Here is an 18,470-nt window from a genome sequence, read left to right on the forward strand (position 1 = left end):
GGATTCTTCATGCAGGATTCCCTGAAGGTTAACTAGCAGGATGAGTCGATGGTGAGGAAGGCAAATGCAATGTTAGCATTCATTTTAACATGATGAAAGCAAGGATATAATGCTGAGGCTTTATAAGGCATTGTTCAGGAGGCACTTGGAATAATGTGAGCTGTTTTGGGCCCCTTATTTAAGAAATTATGTGCTAGCATTGGAGGTGTTTAGAGGGAAGTACAGGAGGGATTTAAGAGCTAGTGTTTCTTTTAACACAGAGTGATAGATGCATGGAACAAGCTGCAGGAGTGATGGTAGAAGCAGATATATTGGTGCCAGTTAAGGGACTCTTAGACAGGATGTGATGATACAAAATGGAAGACTGCAGGAGGGAATGATTAGGTTGACCTTGGAGCAGGTCAAAGGGTCGGCACAACATCCTGAAAAGCTTGTACTATCCTGTACTGATTTATGTTCTGTGTTCTAAAGATGACAGTTGTTTCTTTTACCTGTGATGAAGTCCTCGCAGTTTGCAGCTCTCTGTCAACATCATAGTTATTTGAACTTCTGAAGCATGGTCTATGAAAAGAAAAAATAAATTATTGCACTTGCATAAATCTTCTTATTGGACATAAAACTATTACTACTGAACAAAGTGAAATCACCAAGTTTTAGAACTATAGCCTAGTGTGCCAGAGGTGACTACAAAAGAACACACTATTCCAGGGGTGGTCAAACCAGGCTTTTTTGAACCTCCAATATTACCTTGAACTCAATTCCCTAACTAATGAAGACCAAGTGACTTCTTAACAGCCTCATCAAATGCGTGGCAACTTTGAGGGATCTACAGACAAACCCAAGATCCCTCTGTTCCTCCACACTGCCATTAACCCCGTACTCAGCCTTCAAATTCAACCTTCCAAAGTGAATCACTTCACTCTTTTCTGAGTTGAACTCTGTATGTCACTTCATACCCTCGCTCTGCATCCTGTCAATATCCTGTTGTAACCCATGACAACCATGCCCACTATCCACAACTCCACCAACCTTCGTGTCATCTGCAGACTTACTACCCCACCATTCTACTTCCTCATCCTCATTTGAAAAAGCTCACAAAGAACAGGAATCCCAGAAAAGACCCCTAAAGAACACCACTCTGCACTCCAAGCAGAAAAGCTGTATCCATAACCACTCTCTGCCTTCTATAAGCAAGCCAATTCTGTGTCCACACAGCCAAGTTTCCCTGGATCCCGTATCTTCTGACTTTCTAAATTAGCCAACCATGGGAAGAATTATCAAGGGGAAACATCATCCTTTCATCTAACTTATTGAGCCCGGAAGAATATAGCACGTCAGGTAGGAGAGGGAACAAGAACACAAAATAATTTGCAGACGCTGGGGTCAAAGCAACACTCACAACATGCTGGAGGAACTCAGCAGGTTGGGCAGCATCTGTCGAAACGATCAGTCAACGTTTCAGGCCGGAACCCTTTGTCAGGACTGAAGAGGGAAGAGGCAGAGGCCGTATAAAGAAGGTGGGGGGAGGGTGGGAAGGAGAAGGCTGGAAGGTTCCAGGTGAAAAACCAGTAAGGGGAAAGATAAAGGGGTGGGGGAGGGGAAGCAGGGAGGAGACAGGCAGGAAAGGTGAAGAAGGAACAGGGGAAAGCACAATGGGTAGTAGAAGGAGGCGGAACCATGAGGGAGGTGATAGGCAGCTGGGGGAGGGGGCAGAGTGAAACTGGGATGGGGGAAGGGAGGGGGAGAGAATTACCGGAAATTGGAACAAGAGCTAGTTTTCAGGTCGAAGACCTTTCACCAGAGATGGAAAAGTGAAAAACCCAGTGCAGCATGTTTCAAATTGCAGAGAAAGACAAGTCTGTACAAAATAATGGGAGTCGCTCATGTGGTGTGACTAAAGTGGCACAAATGCAGTCAGTCCTAGAATTGAACCCAGTGGCATCCTATTAGTTATAACCCTTTGTAAACTATTCATCTACAGCAGCATATTAACTCCCAGTATTAGACCCTCTAATTTTGTGTGGCACTGTAAGAAAGGCCTTGTGAAATTTCAAATAAATCACATTAATTGGTTGGCTACCACTACACTCAGACCCTACATAATGCTGATTTGTTACAACACAGTTCCTCAAGCCTTTATTGAAATTTTATAAAATGACAAAAATTCATTCTAAACAACACTGAAAACTTCTAAAGAGCAGTCACCATTACAGTAAACATTTAATCAGCCAATGAGAGTGCTTTACATATGCTCTCAGCCACTCACAGCCAATCACATATTATTTCACTCTCTGCCTCCCCCATGTGTGTAAACATTCTTGCTCTCTCGACAATTTATTCCATTTTTTTCACCCATAATGTCTGGAAAACCGTCTGCAACTTCCAGTGAGGGTAGTACATCTAAGATGTCCAGGAAAAGCATTAGATTGGATGTGAAACTGCAAGTGATACATCATTTGGAAGCTGGTGAGCATCAAGATGATGTTGGTGCCTCTTTAAAATTGGCTACGTTGGTGATCAGCACAATTATAAAAAATGCAGACAAGAAAAAAGCTTCTGCAATGACAATCTTAATGTTATTATCACTGAAGATGACTTGTTCAAACTTGAAAAAAATGAAAAATATACTAAATATATGGGTGGATAACCAAACACAATGAAACATGCCACTAAGCCAGCTAATAATAATGGAAAAGGCAAGAAGCAACTTCAATTTTAATCAAGAAGATACATTGACAATTTGTAGAGGAAACAAAAAGTCAAGACAAACAATCCATCACGCAATTTTGGAAAAACTACAAAGTTATGGAATCTGTAGACAATCAGAGCAGCTTGGGATGAAGTAACTTCAAACTGCATGAACGGAGTGTGGAAGAAGCTATGGGCAGAAGCATGCAATGACATCCTAGGATTTCAGGAGGAACCAGTCATCCAAAACATTATTGAACTGTCCAATGAAGCGGGATTAGAGGATGTTAATGATGCTGATGTTGAAGAGTTACTGCATTCTCATGGTGACAGCCTTAATAACAAAGAGCTTCAAGAATTGGCAGAGCAACACATACTGGGTGAATCTGAGGACACGGATGGAGAAGAGGAAACACCAGCAAGAAATCTCACAAAATTCTCAGCATGAGCATCACCATGATCACAGACATCATGGACCAGGATCATCGATAATGACCCTGACAGGGAATGAAGCAATAAGGCAAAGAGAATCAACATGATTTCCTGCTACCGAGAACCGCTTCATGAGGGGAAACTTAGCCTGGTCCCACCTCTAAGATGTAACCACCACCACTGCTGCTGCGATGTATTGCTGCTTCACTGATGAACAGGTTAGGCCTATTTGTGTGTTTGTTACTCCACGAATTATTGTGTATACATAAAATAATGTATCATAATCTTGGGGTTGATTTTTTAAAAAGTCAGGCACACATGCCCATTTATGTAATGTTATAACGTCCCCGCATAGCATTGATTTACATAGTGCGGAACACATCCTCAGCATTAAGCAGGGCCTGAGTGTTTTCTGCTCCAAACTACCTCAAAAATATAAAAGCCTTCAGCACTATAGTCATTGCTTTAATAAAAAAATGCCAGCCCTTACTGTGCTGCTGGTATTATATGAGAAACATTCTAGAATCAATGGAATTTTGGGAGTTGAGAAGCTGTGTATCTATTCTCACAAAGTCATCATCAATTCTCTTCAAGGTATCAATTCCAAATTTCTTTGAATGCCTCACCTACTCTGGACCTGTAGGCCTCTTCAATTTAGTCATAGGTGCTACAGCAAAGTGTGGGGCCATTTGCCCATTATGTCCAAGCTGCCTTGTGTAGTTACCTACACTAAGCCCATTTGCTCACATTAGGTCTCTATACTTTTATTTCTTGGCTATTCAAGTGCCAATGTAGATGCTTCTTAAATTTTGCAATTTTATCCGTCTCTTCTGGAAGGAAATTCCACTTTTGTTCCTCACTAATCCTCCTCTATTAAACCAATGCCCTCTAGTTTTAGGTACCCCCAAAGTAGGAGAAAGATGCTGACTATCTACCTATTTATGCATCTCATAATTTTATATTCAGTTTGAAACTCTCTAGACTAGCACCTTTGGGACCCAACTAGCGCCAGACTACAAAAAATCCAGACCACGTACACGATTCCCTGTGCAGAATTGTTCTTTATAACTATGGTGGGACAGCTGTGGGAAATGAATGCTGGAGGATTAAGAGAACTATCTGTAATTCAAAGTATATGTAAGTTGAAAACATCAATTGCATAGATTGCTAAAGTTGCACTGATTAATTAATGACAGATTAGAATAGATTGTAGCTAATTTTACATCTTTGTTAGAATTAGTTCATCAGTACAGATCTGTAGTAACAGAATGCTGAACTAGTGAGTTTCAACCTGTATCTTAATAAGGACAACCTCACCCCCAGGAAAAACAAGCCTAGGGTCAGAGGCTTCAGGACTCAGGATTATATTTAAAACATTGACATATCATATATAAATAAATATATCATAAATCTTCAAGTCATGGGTTGCAGCTGATCCCTTACGCCTAACTTGCCTGCAACTTATCAATTTAGCTCTTATCTGAGCAAGCATATTTCAAAAGTCTCCTTTTTAATTGTACTACATGTTCCTTTACCTTATTAGTATTTCCAGCACTGTTGTATTTCACATTTGCAGCATCCTTTATTTTGATAACATCTCATTCTCATTTCCTTTCCCATCCTTATGTTGCACGAATGAGTCAATAAACAGAAAGTGCAGCGGGCAACAAATTTACTCCTAAAACAACTCTTGTCTATTTAGTAATGAAGTGTGTGCCAACAATAACCATACAGCTCAATCCACAAATTGTGTTTGGTGAAAAGGTCTTGAGCATTGTTCACAAAGGGAAACTAGATAATGAACTGATGATTAAAATATGTTGTTGCTACTCCAAAATGAACTGTAATAGAACAAATTATGAACTCCAACTTTTGAAACAGTCCTGATTTCACAAATTCATTGCAAGCATTTCTATTCTTTTCAGATCACAAAAATCTTCATACCTTGCAAGTTCAAGTTAAACTGGTAATGAAGACAATGTATTCTTCCTTTTGAAATGAATATAAAAGTGTAATAGAAATTAAAGTGCCACTTAGTGGACAAGATTGTGGGTGATGAAAAATTCTTGTGTCATTATAAAATTTACTATAATAATTAAATTTACAGAATAAATATCAGGATTCAACTTATCCCATGAATGTTCGCCAAAACATTTTGGTATATTGACAAGTATTATTCACTAATTAATTCTGTTTTATAATAACGATACATCCATGAAAATCAAATTCAGAGAACTATCCCCCAACTATGCTGTTTTTTTTTTGCTCATCCTCCTCTGCATATATTCAATACTTGTTGAACAGAGCTGCATAGACAAAAATAGCAGTCTCCAACAACCTACTATGCCCATCTGTCAGGTACAGTTGCAATTTTCAGTGGCTCATGAGCTGCCAGCTACAAATGCTGTAACAGTGACGATGAAGCTTTCTGGACTTGACTTGGATTTGTTGGTGAGAGAACCTGGCTGAATAGTTCAATTGAATCTTTTGAAGAACCAACTAAATATATTGAGGGTAGTACAGTTGATGTGGTTTATGGGAACTTTAGTAAGGCCCTTGAAAGTCCATAAGGGTACAGCATGAACCATGAATGTTAAGGCGAAGGGATTATAGTGGTAAAAGACTGATCCCAAAGCTCAAGAAATAGTGGATGCATTAGTGATAATTTTTCAAAACTCGTTAGATCCTGGACTAGTTCCTGAGGATTGGAGGGTGGCTAATGTAACTCCGCTTTTTAAAAAAGGAGGGAGAGAGAAACCGGGGAATTATAGACCGGTTAGCCTAACGTCGGTGGTGGGGAAACTGCTGGAGTCAGTTATCAAGGATGTGATAACAGCACATTTGGAAAGCGGTGAAATGATCGGACAAAGTCAGCATGGATTTGTGAAAGGAAAATCATGTCTGACGAATCTCATAGAATTTTTTGAGGATGTAACTAGCAGAGTGGATAGGGGAGAACCAGTGGATGTGGTATATTTGGATTTTCAGAAGGCTTTCGACAAGGTCCCACACAGGAGATTAGTGTGCAAACTTAAAGCACACGGTATTGCGGGTAAGGTATTGGTGTGGGTGGAGAGTTGGTTAGCAGACAGGAAGCAAAGAGTGGGAATAAACGGGACCTTTTCAGAATGGCAGGCGGTGACTAGTGGGGTACCGCAAGGCTCAGTGCTGGGACCCCAGTTGTTTACAATATATATTAATGACTTGGATGAGGGAATTAAATGCAGCATCTCCAAGTTTGCGGATGACACGAAGCTGGGTGGCAGTGTTAGCTGTGAGGAGGATGCTAAGAGGATGCAGGGTGACTTGGATAGGTTGGGTGAGTGGGCAAATTCATGGCAGATGCAATTTAATGTGGATAAATGTGAAGTTATCCACTTTGGTGGCAAAAATAGGAAAACAGATTATTATCTGAATGGTGACCGATTAGGAAAAGGGGAGGTGCAACGAGACCTGGGTGTCATTATACACCAGTCATTGAAAGTGGGCATGCAGGTACAGCAGGCGGTGAAAAAGGCGAATGGTATGCTGGCATTTATAGCAAGAGGATTTGAGTACAGGAGCAGGGAGGTACTACTGCAGTTGTACAAGGCCTTGGTGAGACCACACCTGGAGTATTGTGTGCAGTTTTGGTCCCCTAATCTGAGGAAAGACATCCTTGCCATTAGAGGGAGTACAGAGAAGGTTCACCAGATTGATTCCTGGGATGGCAGGACTTTCATATGAAGAAAGACTGGATGAACTGGGCTTGTACTCGCTGGAATTTAGAAGATTGAGGGGGGATCTGATTGAAACGTATAAGATCCTAAAGGGATTGGACAGGCTAGATGCAGGAAGATTGTTCCCGATGTTGGGGAAGTCCAGAACGAGGGGTCACAGTTTGAGGATAGAGGGGAAGCCTTTTAGGACCGAGATTAGGGAAAACTTCTTCACACAGAGAGTGGTGAATCTGTGGAATTCTCTGCCACAGGAAACAGTTGAGGCCAGTTCATTGGCTATATTTAAGAGGAAGTTGTGGCTACGGGGGTCAGGGGTATGGAGGGAAGGCTGGGGCGGGGTTCTGAGTTGGATGATCAGCCATGATCGTAATAAATGGCGGTGCAGGCTCGAAGGGCCGAATGGCCTACTCCTGCACCTATTTTCTATGTTTCTATGTTTAACAACACATGGGATCCAAGGCTAGTTGACAAACTGGATGCAAAACTGACTTGTTAAAAGGGAATAATGAAGGGTTGTTTCTCTGATTGAAACTTTGTAACTCACAGGATTGGTACTAGGAGTCCTGCTATTATAAACGTTAAGAACTGGAAAAGGCAATGATAAGTAAGTTTGAAGATGGCATAAGAACTCCTGGTGGAGTTGATGATTACATGCTACAGAATGATACAGCTTGCATAGTAAGCTAGATAGGGTGTTATATTAGATGGAATTTCATCTTGATCCATGTGACATTTTGTACTTGGGAGATCACTATGTGTGGAACACAATGATAAATGGTAGAGCCCAAGAGATTATACAGAACAGAGGGATCTTGATGTACAAATCTAAAACTGTGGTGAATGGGGTCGATGCTGGGCCTGCAACTGTTCAACATGTACATTAATGATTTGGAAGGGGGGAACTAAGTGGAGTGTATTTAAGATGTGTTGACACTAAATAAAATGGAAAAGCAAATTGTGCTGAGGACGTGGAGTGACTACAGCCAAATAGGCAACAGTTGGTAAATACAAGCTCATTCACTTTGGACAGAAAATTGGAAGATGAGGTTAAATGAAGATGGCGAAAGACTGTAGCTAGCTGTTGTACAATTAGGCTTGGGAGTGTTGATGGTTTGCAGCTGCAACAGGCTATCAAGAAGGAAAATGGAATGTTAGTCTCCATTACTAGAGGGGTTGAACTTCAGAGCACAGAAGTTATGTTACAATTGTAGAGGGTACTGGTGAGGCTGTACCTGGAGTAATGCATGCAGTTATGGTCTCTTTACCTGATAAAAGATATATTTGCTTTGGACATGGTGCAGAGGAAGTCCACCAGGTTGATTCTGGAGATGAAGGCCTATGAGGAGAGGTTGACATCCCTTGAAATATACTTGCACGGCTTCAGAAAATAAGGTGGTGGGTGGGAATCTTATTTAAACGCTAAATTATCAAAAGGATAGATAAAAGTAAAGCAGGGTAAAAAGGGGGCATAGCCTTAAGATATGGGTGAATGTATTTAAAATGGAAATGAAAAAGAACTGGTCTTCCCAGAGTGTAATGAATCTGGGGAATTCTCTGCCCAAGGAAGCAGTAGAAATTATCTCATTAAATGTATTTACAATACAGTTACATTGATATTTGCATAGTATGGGAATTAAGAATTCTGAACCCATAGCCAGATCAGCCCTGATTTTACTGAATGGTGGATCAAGCCTAACGGGTAAGAACCTTTTTTTTTTAACCACCTTTTCCCACTTGCATACCTGCCAGATCTGAATCCAAACTTGCCCTGGATCCCATGCAACTCATGAATCAACCTACAGTGGCATGCAAAAGTTTGGGCACCCCTGGTCAAAAGTTCGGGCACCCCGGTCAAAAGTTCTGTTACTGTGAATAGCTAAGCGAGCAAAAGATAAATTGACCTATAAAAGGCATAAAGTTAAAGATGACACATTCCTTTAATGTTTTAAGCAAAAAAACATTTATTTCCATCTTTTACAGTTTCAAAATAACAAAAAAGGAAAAGGGCCTAAAGCAAAAGTTTGGGCACCCTGCATGGTCAGTACTTAGTAACACACCCTTTGGCAAGTATCACAGCTTGTGAACGCCTTTTGTAGCCAGTTAAGAGTCTTTCAATTCTTGTTTAGGGGATTTTTGCCCAGTCTTCCTTGCAAAAGGCTTCTAGTTCTGTGAGATTCTTGGGCAGTCTTGCATGCACTGCTCTTTTGAGGTCTATCCACAGATTCTCTATGATGCTTAGGTCAGGGGACTGAGAGGGCCATGGCAAAACCTTCAGCTTAAGCCTCTTGAGGTAGTCCATTGTGGATTTTGAGGTGTGTTTAGGTTCATTATCCTGTTGTAGAAGCCATCCTCTTTTCGTCTTCGGCTTTTTTACAGATGGTGTGATGTTTACTTCCAGAATTTGCTGGTATTTCATTGAATTCATTCTTCCCTCTACCAGTAAATGTTCACCATGGCACTGACTGTAACACAAGCCCAAAGCATGATCAATCCACTCCCGTGCTTAACAGTTGGAGAGGGGTTCTTCTCATAAAATTCTGCACCCTTTTTTCTCCAAACATACCTTTGCTCATTGTGGCCAAAAAGTTCTATTTTAACTTCATCAGTCCACAGGACTTGTTTCCAAAATGAATCAGGCTTGTTTAGATGTTCCTTTGAACCTTTTGAATAGAACTTTCCTCTCAGAAGCCTGGCATTGCAGCTTAAGCAAATGCCACAGCTGGATCACCATAATACTAGCTCTGTACAACAAACAACATTGGAGACATTACAAACTTGCCATCTTTGTGCTCTCCACATCCTCTATCAATTTCATTTCTGACACTGGAGACCAGGAAGCCACTGCATTCATGATATAACATTCAACACATCGCCAAGATCTGTTTACAATGTTAATTACTGTTTCCGTCAATTCTCTAATACAGCATTCTTTAAAACAGACAACCTTAGCCCCAAGTACCTTCTGACATCCCGTAATAGCACCTCATTAGTTGTCCTATATGCCTTGTGACCAACCATGGAATAAATGGCTTAAAATATTTAAGCTGAAGTGCTCTTGGCAGGATTGAATAAAAATAAGTGTTTTTCCTCCAACTTCCTGCAATTCTAATAGCTGGATCTGGCGGAAATGTCTGGAAAGTACAAAGTTCCCACGGCATAATCACAACTTCAGAGAAGGAGCAGTTCAAATCTATTACATATCCTTCCTCAGGAAAGGATATAAAACTGCTCCACCAAGGGGGCTGCACAGGTGTAATGGAAAACCTAATCTGAAAGTGGAACACTCATAGGAGCACTTACATAAATCAAAGTTTAACATATAAATCATGTTCTGTTTTGATGTACAGAGAAATTTTAGTCACAGAGCACTGCAGCAAATAAACGTTCTTTAGCCCCACCTAGTCCATACTAGCTTAGTTTTCTGCCTAGTCCTACCCGCCTGCACCCAGACTAGTCCTCCATATCTCTCACATATATGTACCCATCCCAACTTATATGTTACAATTGAACCTGCAGCTACCACTTCTGCTCCCAGCTCATTTCCACACTTGCACCACCCTCCAAATGAAGTAGATCCCTCTCAGATTTCCCTTAAAACTATCACCCTGAAAATATGCCCCATGAGGCATAGAGTCTCACCCACCACGAGGGGAAAAATGGTGGGTCTCACTACTGCACGTGTTCATCCTATCATAATTTTGTATACCTTGATAAGGTTTCCTCCAATCATCCTACACTCCAGGAAATAAAGTCCCTTTCCCTGGTCCAGCAATATCATACAAATTTTCTCTGCACTCATTTAAACTTATTGATGTCTTTCTTGTAAGTAGATGGCCAGATCTGCACACAATACTCCAAATTCAGTCGCACCAATGTCAAGACAAGTTCAACATAACATGCCAACTCCTGTACTTAATGTCCAGATTTATGAAGGCCAATGTGCCAAATGCTCTGTGCCAAAACTCCAAAAGTTCTCCTTATGACCCTATTTACCTTCCAAGGAATTATGGATCTTAATACCAGGTCTCTTTGTTCTATTGCACACATTAATGTGGCACGCCACTAGTGACAGATCTCCAATCAGAGAAACAACCGTCTACTACTTACTATTCTCTGGCATCTATCGATAAGCCAACGCTGAATTCACCCTGAATTCCAAGGAATTTAACCTTCAGAACCAGCTTCTCATGCGGAAATTTGTCTTTCTCAAGCCCACGTAGACAACGTTCACCACCTTCCCTTCATCAATCTTCTTGGTAACCTCTCGGATAAATTATGTAAGAACGATTAGATATGGCTGCCACGTTGACTATCCCTTATCAGGCTAGATGTTGTGGTAGATATTGGTACCAAAAGCAGAGCTAGAAAAAGGGATGAGGTCCTGAACAGAAAATATAGGGAGCTAGGTAGGATGCAGGACCTCAAGAGTGGTAATCTCTGTATTACTACCTGTGCCATGCACTAGTGAGGACAAGAATAGGATGATATGACAGATGAAGGAGTGACTGAAGAATTCGTACGAGGGCAGAGACAGTCAATACGGCTGACCCAAGTAGTTATGTATCTGATCCCTTAGAATACTCTCCCTTAATTCATGCATGACTGACGTCAGGCCCACAAGCTTATTCTTACAGCCTTTCTTGAACTATGGAACAAATTAGCTGTACTCCTGTCATCCAGCACCTCACCCTTGGCTAAGGATGTTTAAAATCTCTCTTACAGTTTCTGCAGTAGCCTCCAAAGAGTCCGATGGGATACCTTGTCATACCCTGGTGCTTTATCCACCCTAATTCGTCTCAAAACAGCAAGCACCTCGTCTTTTATAGTATGGATACAATCCATGACCTCACTACACTTTTGCCTCAGTTCTACAGACACTAAGTTCTGTTTCCTGCCTACATGCAGATGCTTCCACCATCTTTTTTGGCTCCATGCATATGTAACGCGCTGTAAGATTTCACTGCTAATGTAATAGCCTCCCAGTAATGTTTCACTGCTAAGGTAATGGTTTCCTTGTAGCAGAAATGACTAGAGATAACAGGGGCTTTGGAATGTGCGCTATCCAAAGAGAGGTTGTTGTTCTTTGTGAGGCTGCGAGCAGGGATTTTGCAGTCTTTTGTCGGCAAGAGACGAAGATGCGAATGAAAAGAGTTGGTAGACCAGTGGACAGGGTGGACTCAGAGTGAGGGTCTGACAGTCAGCAACGCTTGCAGAAGGTCGATGGGGAATGAATGGACGATTCCATGAGCTCCAACGTGCACATTAGACTGTTACATTAAAATGGGCCCTTTTTCTTTTTATTTTCTTTACTAATCTTATAGTCAGATCAAGATTTATAAAGTTCAATTGTTTAATTGCATATGGTGTACTGTCTGATATTTTGCAGTTCGGATTTGTAACCAGGCAACACATCACGTAGCATCCACACAAATGAGATATCTCAGTTTTGCTGGGCCAGAGGCTGTCTTCCCCTAGAAAAAAGCTTGCTGGCCGAACCTGAAGGTTACACATAGATGACTATTCTGGTCTTTAATAAGACAAATTATGAACTTTAATATCCTTTGGCTCTCAATTCTTCTGTAGATGTTTTTGGGATTCTCCTTCACCTTATCTGTTCAGGCAACTTCATGTCTTCCTTTAGCCCTCCTGATTTCTCTCTTAAGTGTTTTCTGTATTTGTTATATTCAATTGTCTCATTTGACCCTAATTGCCTACAGCTGAAACACTCCTCCTGGTCCTTTACCGGGGCCACAATATCCTTTGTTAAGCAAGGTTTCATAAACCCATTAGCCTTGCATTTTATTCCAAAAGGAACACAAATTCTGAACTTTTTCACTCTTTCTAAGGCCTCCCACTTACCAAGCATCTTTGCAGGAAAACAACCTATCCGAATTCACACCTGCCAGATCCCTTCTGATGCCATCAAAATTGGACTTTCTCCCATTTACAATCTCAACCTGATAACCACTCCTATCCTTCTCCATAATTAGACAAAATTATACATAACTATAGTCTCCAAAATTACCTCCATATTACAGATCTATCCTTCTCCATAATTACACCAGCAAGAAGTTCATCAAGCTGCAGCTTCTTAAATTCTGTATCACTTAGGAGATTAAAGACATGATTGATAGGAGATAAAAGAAGTTCATTACAACTACAGCGCAGAACAAAATGACCGTCAGCAGAGGGAAAGGAGAAAAACAGCCAGTGCAGGGTATCGCTGTAGCCACTCCACTCAACAAGTACAATGCAGTGGATACTCTTGGAGGAGATAACATAAAAGTTATGATACATAATGGTACCCACAGCAAACTAGGAAGAGGGGCGAGGTCCAGAAGAGAGAGTATAGGCAGCAAGGTAGGATGCTCAAAAGCAGGACCCTTAACAGTGGTAAAATCTCCGTATTACTGCCTGTGCCATGTGCTAGTGAGGGTAAGAATAGGATGATCCGGACTTCTGGTCAAGGGATGGCGATGGTTTAGTCGCTAAAAGCTATCGCTCCGTTCTATTTCTTTTCTCCACACTCCTTCTCTCCCTTTTTTTCACTCCAAACTGTTTTTATTTTCCCTCCTGCCTGCGAATACACCTGTTTTACAATGGCGTCAAAGACCACTAAATCGGGGAAAAAAGAAGTTCCAGTGGCCGGCTTCTCGGGCGAAAACATTATCTTGATATTAGAACAGCATCGACAGGAGATAATTACTGAATTTAAGTCTTCCTTCAGTTCGTTGGAATCAAAATTGGATCAAATTAAATCCAAAATGGAGGATCGCGCCCAACGTTTATCACATCTCGAGTTTGCCACGGATGATTTAGACCGCCGTTTTAAAGGGTTGGAAAACGTTTCTTCCAGCTTGAGAAATCATAACAGCAAGCTCGTATCCAAAGTTACCGACCTAGAAAGTCAGAGCAGACGTCAAAATCTACATATTCTTGGCTTGCCAGAGTCTATCGAAAGTGGATCCCCTGCTGAATTTTTTCCCACTTTGCTATGTGAGATTTTTGGGAACGATATACGTTCGACCCCACCCGAGATAGACGGAGCTCATTGTATTTTAGCACCTAAGCCGGAGCCAGGGCACAGGCCACGCCTTATAATTATTCATTTTCATCGTTACCAGATCAAAGATCACTTGCTTAAAGAGCCTGTCAGAGAGGGAAGTTAATATAAGGGTCAATCAATTCGTGTTGTCGAGGACTATGCTCCCCAAGTTCTGAGTCTGCGAGCCGAGTATAAAGGAGTCATGAAAGAACCATATAATCGCCAGGCCTTCCCTTCGATTTCCAGCTCGCCCCCGAATATATCTTACTAGTGGAGGCAAAAAGTGGTTTAACTCGGCTACAGAAGCTCAGAAATTTATTGATAGCCTCCCTGTTACTTCCAGTCCCTCAGATTCAGTTTGATTACTCATACTGGTGGAAAAGTACTTTTTTTTTCCTGTTTTTTTCCCCTGATCTTTCTTTCTTCAGTCAATAAATTTTTTTTCATAGTTTCTTTTCATAGATTTTTTTGGATCGGGACTACAGAGCGTCGTGGGAGCTGAATTCTGAAGGAAGGCAATTTTTTAAAAAAACTTCTTCAAGTGCAAGAAGGGCGAGACTGCGCAGGCGCGTGACGTCAACAGAACCGCGCGGAGAGTTTAAAAAGGAGACCACCTTATAAAGCTGGCAGCTGTCGGAGCGAGCAGCGGAGTGAGTGGGCGCAGAGTGTAGGGCTTTGGCTTCAACGGGCTTCAGCAGTAAACGGGAAGAGGCGAGAGCGAGGCACCAACTCTTTTTTTCTCCCCGCCCCGCCAACCCCTTTCGCGAATCGGCCCGGACAGGCAGGAACAGCAGGGCTCTCACAGCTAACGGTTTAAAAAGTTTGTCTGTTTGGCGAGGTAAGTGGGTGAGTAGACTTATTTTTCCTGTTTCGTTCCTGTAGAATTAGGTAGCATGCCTGCAGGGTTAGTGCTTTGTTCAGAGTGTCAGATGTGGGAATCCTGGGAGACCTCCAGCCTCCCTGATGGCCACATCTGCGCCAGGTGCACTGAGTTACAGCTCCCCAGAGACTGTGTTAGGGATCTGGAGCCGCAGCTCGATGACCTACTGCTTATCAGGGAAAGTGAAGAGATGATAGGAACTACAGGGAGGTAGTCATCCCTAGGCTACAGGGGTCAGAAAACTGGGTCACTGTCAAGAGAGGGAAGGGAAATGCCCGGATAGTGGAGAGCACACCTGTGGCTGTCCCCCTCAGCAACAAATAGCTTGCTCTGGATGACCTGACAGGGGACGCCCATGGTGACCGGGTCTCTGGCACTGAGCCTGGCACTGTTGTGCAGGAGAGAACGAGGGAGAAGAGAAATGCGGTAGTCGTAGGGGATTCCATAGTCAGGGGAACAGACAGGAGATTCTGTGAGCCTGACAGAGATACCCGCATGGTGTGTTGCCTCCCGGGTGCCAGGGTACGGGATGTCCGGATCGGGTCCTGAATATTCTAAAGGGGGAGGGTGAGCAGTCAGTTGTCTTGGTACATGTTGGTACCAGTGACATAGATAGGACAAAGGAGGAGGTCCTGAAGAGAGATTTCCAGGAGTTAGGAAGGAAGCTGAGAAGCAGGACCTCCAGGGTAGTAATCTCGGGATTGCTAACTGTGCCACGTGCTAGCGAGGGCAAGAATAGTCGGATCAGGCAGATAAATGCGTGGCTGAGAGACTGGTGTAGGGGGCAGGGCTTCAGATTCTTGGATAATTGGGATCTCTTCTGGGGAAGTATGACCTGTTCAAAAAGGACAGGTTACACCTGAACCCGAAGGGAACCAATATCCTGGCGGGAAAGTTTAATAGAGCTGTTAGGGAGGGTTTAAACTAATTTGGCAGGGGGATGGGAACCGGAATGATAGAGTGGAGGTAGGGGAAAACAGAAATAAATCTAAGATAGTGAGTAGTAAAGATGTCAGGAAAGACAGGCAGGTGATGGGGCAAATTTGTAGCCATTGGGATGAGTTGCAGTGCAATAAAGTTGCAGTGAAATCAAAGCAAAAACTATCAAATACTGGTCTTAAGGTGTTGTACTTAAATGCACGCAGCATAAGGAATAAGGTGGATGATCTTGTCGTACAGCTACAGATTGGCAGGTATGATATTGTGGCCATCAATGAGACCTGGCTAAAGGATGCATGTCTCTGGGAGCTGAACGTCCAAGGATACACGGTGTATCGGAAGGATAGGAAGGTAGGCAGAGGGGGAGGCATGGCTTTATTGGTAAGAAATGATATTAAATCATTAGAAAGAGGTGAAATAGGTTCGGAAGGTGCAGAATCTTTATGGGTTGAGCTAAGAAATAGCAGGGGTAAAAGGACCCTGACGGCAGTTATTTATAGGCCTCCAATTAGCTGCAGGGATGTGGACTACAAATTACAACTGGAAATAGAAAAGGTTTGTCAGAAGGGTAGTGTTATGATAATTGTGGGGGATTTTAACATGCGAGTAGATTGGGAAAATCAGGTCAGCACTGGATCTCAAGAGAGAGAATTTGTAGAATGTCTGTGAGATGGCTTTTTAGAACAGCTTGTTGTTGAGCCCACTAGGGGATCGGCTGTACTGGATTGGGTATCGTGTAATGAACCGGAGGTGATTAGGGAGATTGAGGTGAAGGAACCCGTAGGAGACAGTGATCATAACATGATTGAGTTCACTGTGACATTTGAAAAAGAGAAGCCGAAATCTGATGTGTCGGTATTTCAGTGGAGTAAAGGAAATTACAGTGGCATGAGAGAGGAACTGGCCAAAGTTGACTGGAAAGGGACACTGGCGGGAAGGACGGCAGAGCAGCAGTGGCTGGAGTTTATGCGAGAAGTGAGGAAGGTGCAAGACAGGTATATTCCAAAAAAGAATAAATTTTCGAATGGAAAAAGGATGCAACCATGGTTGACAAGAGAAGTCAAAGCCAAAGTTAAAGCAAAGGAGAGGGCATACAAGGATAGTCTGAATAGTCTAAAGGTAGATGGAATGCACCCGCGTGTTCTGAAGGAAGTAGCTGTGCAGATAGCGGAGGCATTAGCGATGATCTTTCAAAAGTCGATAGATTCTGGCATGGTTCCGGAGGACTGGAAGATTGCAAATGTCACTCCACTATTTAAGAAGGGGGCAAGGAAGCAAAAAGGAAATTATAGACCTGTTAGCTTGACATCGGTGGTTGGGAAGTTGTTGGAGTCGATTGTCAAGGATGAGGTTACAGAGTACCTATAGGCATATGACAAGATAGGCAGAACTCAGCATGGATTCCTTAAAGGAAAATCCTGCCTCACAAACCTATTACAATTTTTTGAGGAAATTACCAGTAGGCTAGACAAGGGAGATGCAGTGGATGTTGTATATTCGGATTTTCAGAAGGCCTTTGACAAGGTGCCACACGAGGCTACTTAACAAGAGCCCATGGAATTATGGAAAAGTTACACACGTGGATAGAGCATTGGCTGATTGGCAGGAAACAGAGAGTGGGAATAAAGGGATCCTATTCTGGTTGGCTGTCGGTTATCACTAGTTACATGCTCAAAAAATTCTATGAGATTCGTCAGACATGATTTCACAGCTTTCCAAATGTGCTGTTATCACATCTTTAACAACTGACTCTAGCATTTTCCCCACCACCGATGTTAGGCCAACCGGTCTATAATTCCCCGGTTTCTCTCTCCCTCCTTTTTTAAAAAGTGGAGTTACATTAGCCACCCTCCAATCCTCAGGAACTAGTCCAGAATCTAACGAGTTTTGAAAAATTATCACTAATGCATCCACTATTTCTTGGGCTACTTCCTTAAGCACCCTGGGATGCAGACCATCTGGCCCTGGGGATTTATCTGCCTTCAATCCCTTCAATTTACCTAACACCACTTCCCTACTAACATGTATTTCGCTCAGTTCCTCCATCTCACTGGACCCTCTGTCCCCTACTATTTCTGGAAGATTATTTATGTCCTCCTTAGTGAAGACAGAACCAAAGTAGTTATTCAATTGGTATACCATGTTCTTGTTCCCCATAATCAATTCACCTGTTTCTGTCTGTAAGGGACCTACATTTGTCTTAACCAATCTTTTTCTTTACACATATCTATAAAAGCTTCTGCAGTCAGTTTTTATGTTCCCTGCCAGTTTTCTCTCATAATCTCTTTCCCCTTTCCTAATTAAGCCCTTTGTCCTCCTCTGCTGGACTCTGAATTTCTCCCAGTCCTCAGGTGAGCCGCTTTTTCTGGCTAATTTGTATGTTTCTTCTTTGGAATTAATACTATCATTAATACTACTATTTTAAGTAGTAAATAATCAATTTATTTACCTTGGCATTACAGTAACAAGGAATTATAAGCGTCTTTTTGGAGAAAATTTCACTAATCTTTTAAACCATACAAAACAGAGTTTTTTACTGTGGTCACCCCTGTCTACGTCTCTGATAGGTCGAACTAATGTTAAAATGTATATTCTTCCTAAATTTTTATACTTATTTCAATCCTTACCAATTTTTATTTCTAAAGCTTTTTTTGAGTCGTTAGATTCTATCATTTCGTCCTATCTATTGGAAAGGCAAGCGTCCCAGACTAAATAAAGCTCACCTTCAAAAACCCTCTGATTACTCTTTTCGGCACCTCAGGAGAAG

General features: G+C 42.0%; 1 protein-coding gene across 2 annotated transcripts in view; it reads right to left on the reverse strand.

Annotated features, from left to right (window-relative positions):
- Positions 1 to 18,470, reverse strand: part of ryk (receptor like tyrosine kinase) — a 348,374-nt gene that overhangs the window by 105,855 nt on the left and 224,049 nt on the right. For both annotated transcript variants that reach the window (XM_072255833.1, XM_072255834.1), the window contains exon 11: positions 492 to 561. In XM_072255833.1, coding sequence (XP_072111934.1) covers positions 492 to 561 — 70 coding nt within the window. The remainder of the gene's footprint in view (positions 1 to 491; positions 562 to 18,470) is intronic.

This window comes from Mobula birostris, chromosome 4, assembly GCF_030028105.1.
Source record: "Mobula birostris isolate sMobBir1 chromosome 4, sMobBir1.hap1, whole genome shotgun sequence".
Taxonomy (NCBI): Eukaryota; Metazoa; Chordata; class Chondrichthyes; order Myliobatiformes; family Myliobatidae; genus Mobula; species Mobula birostris.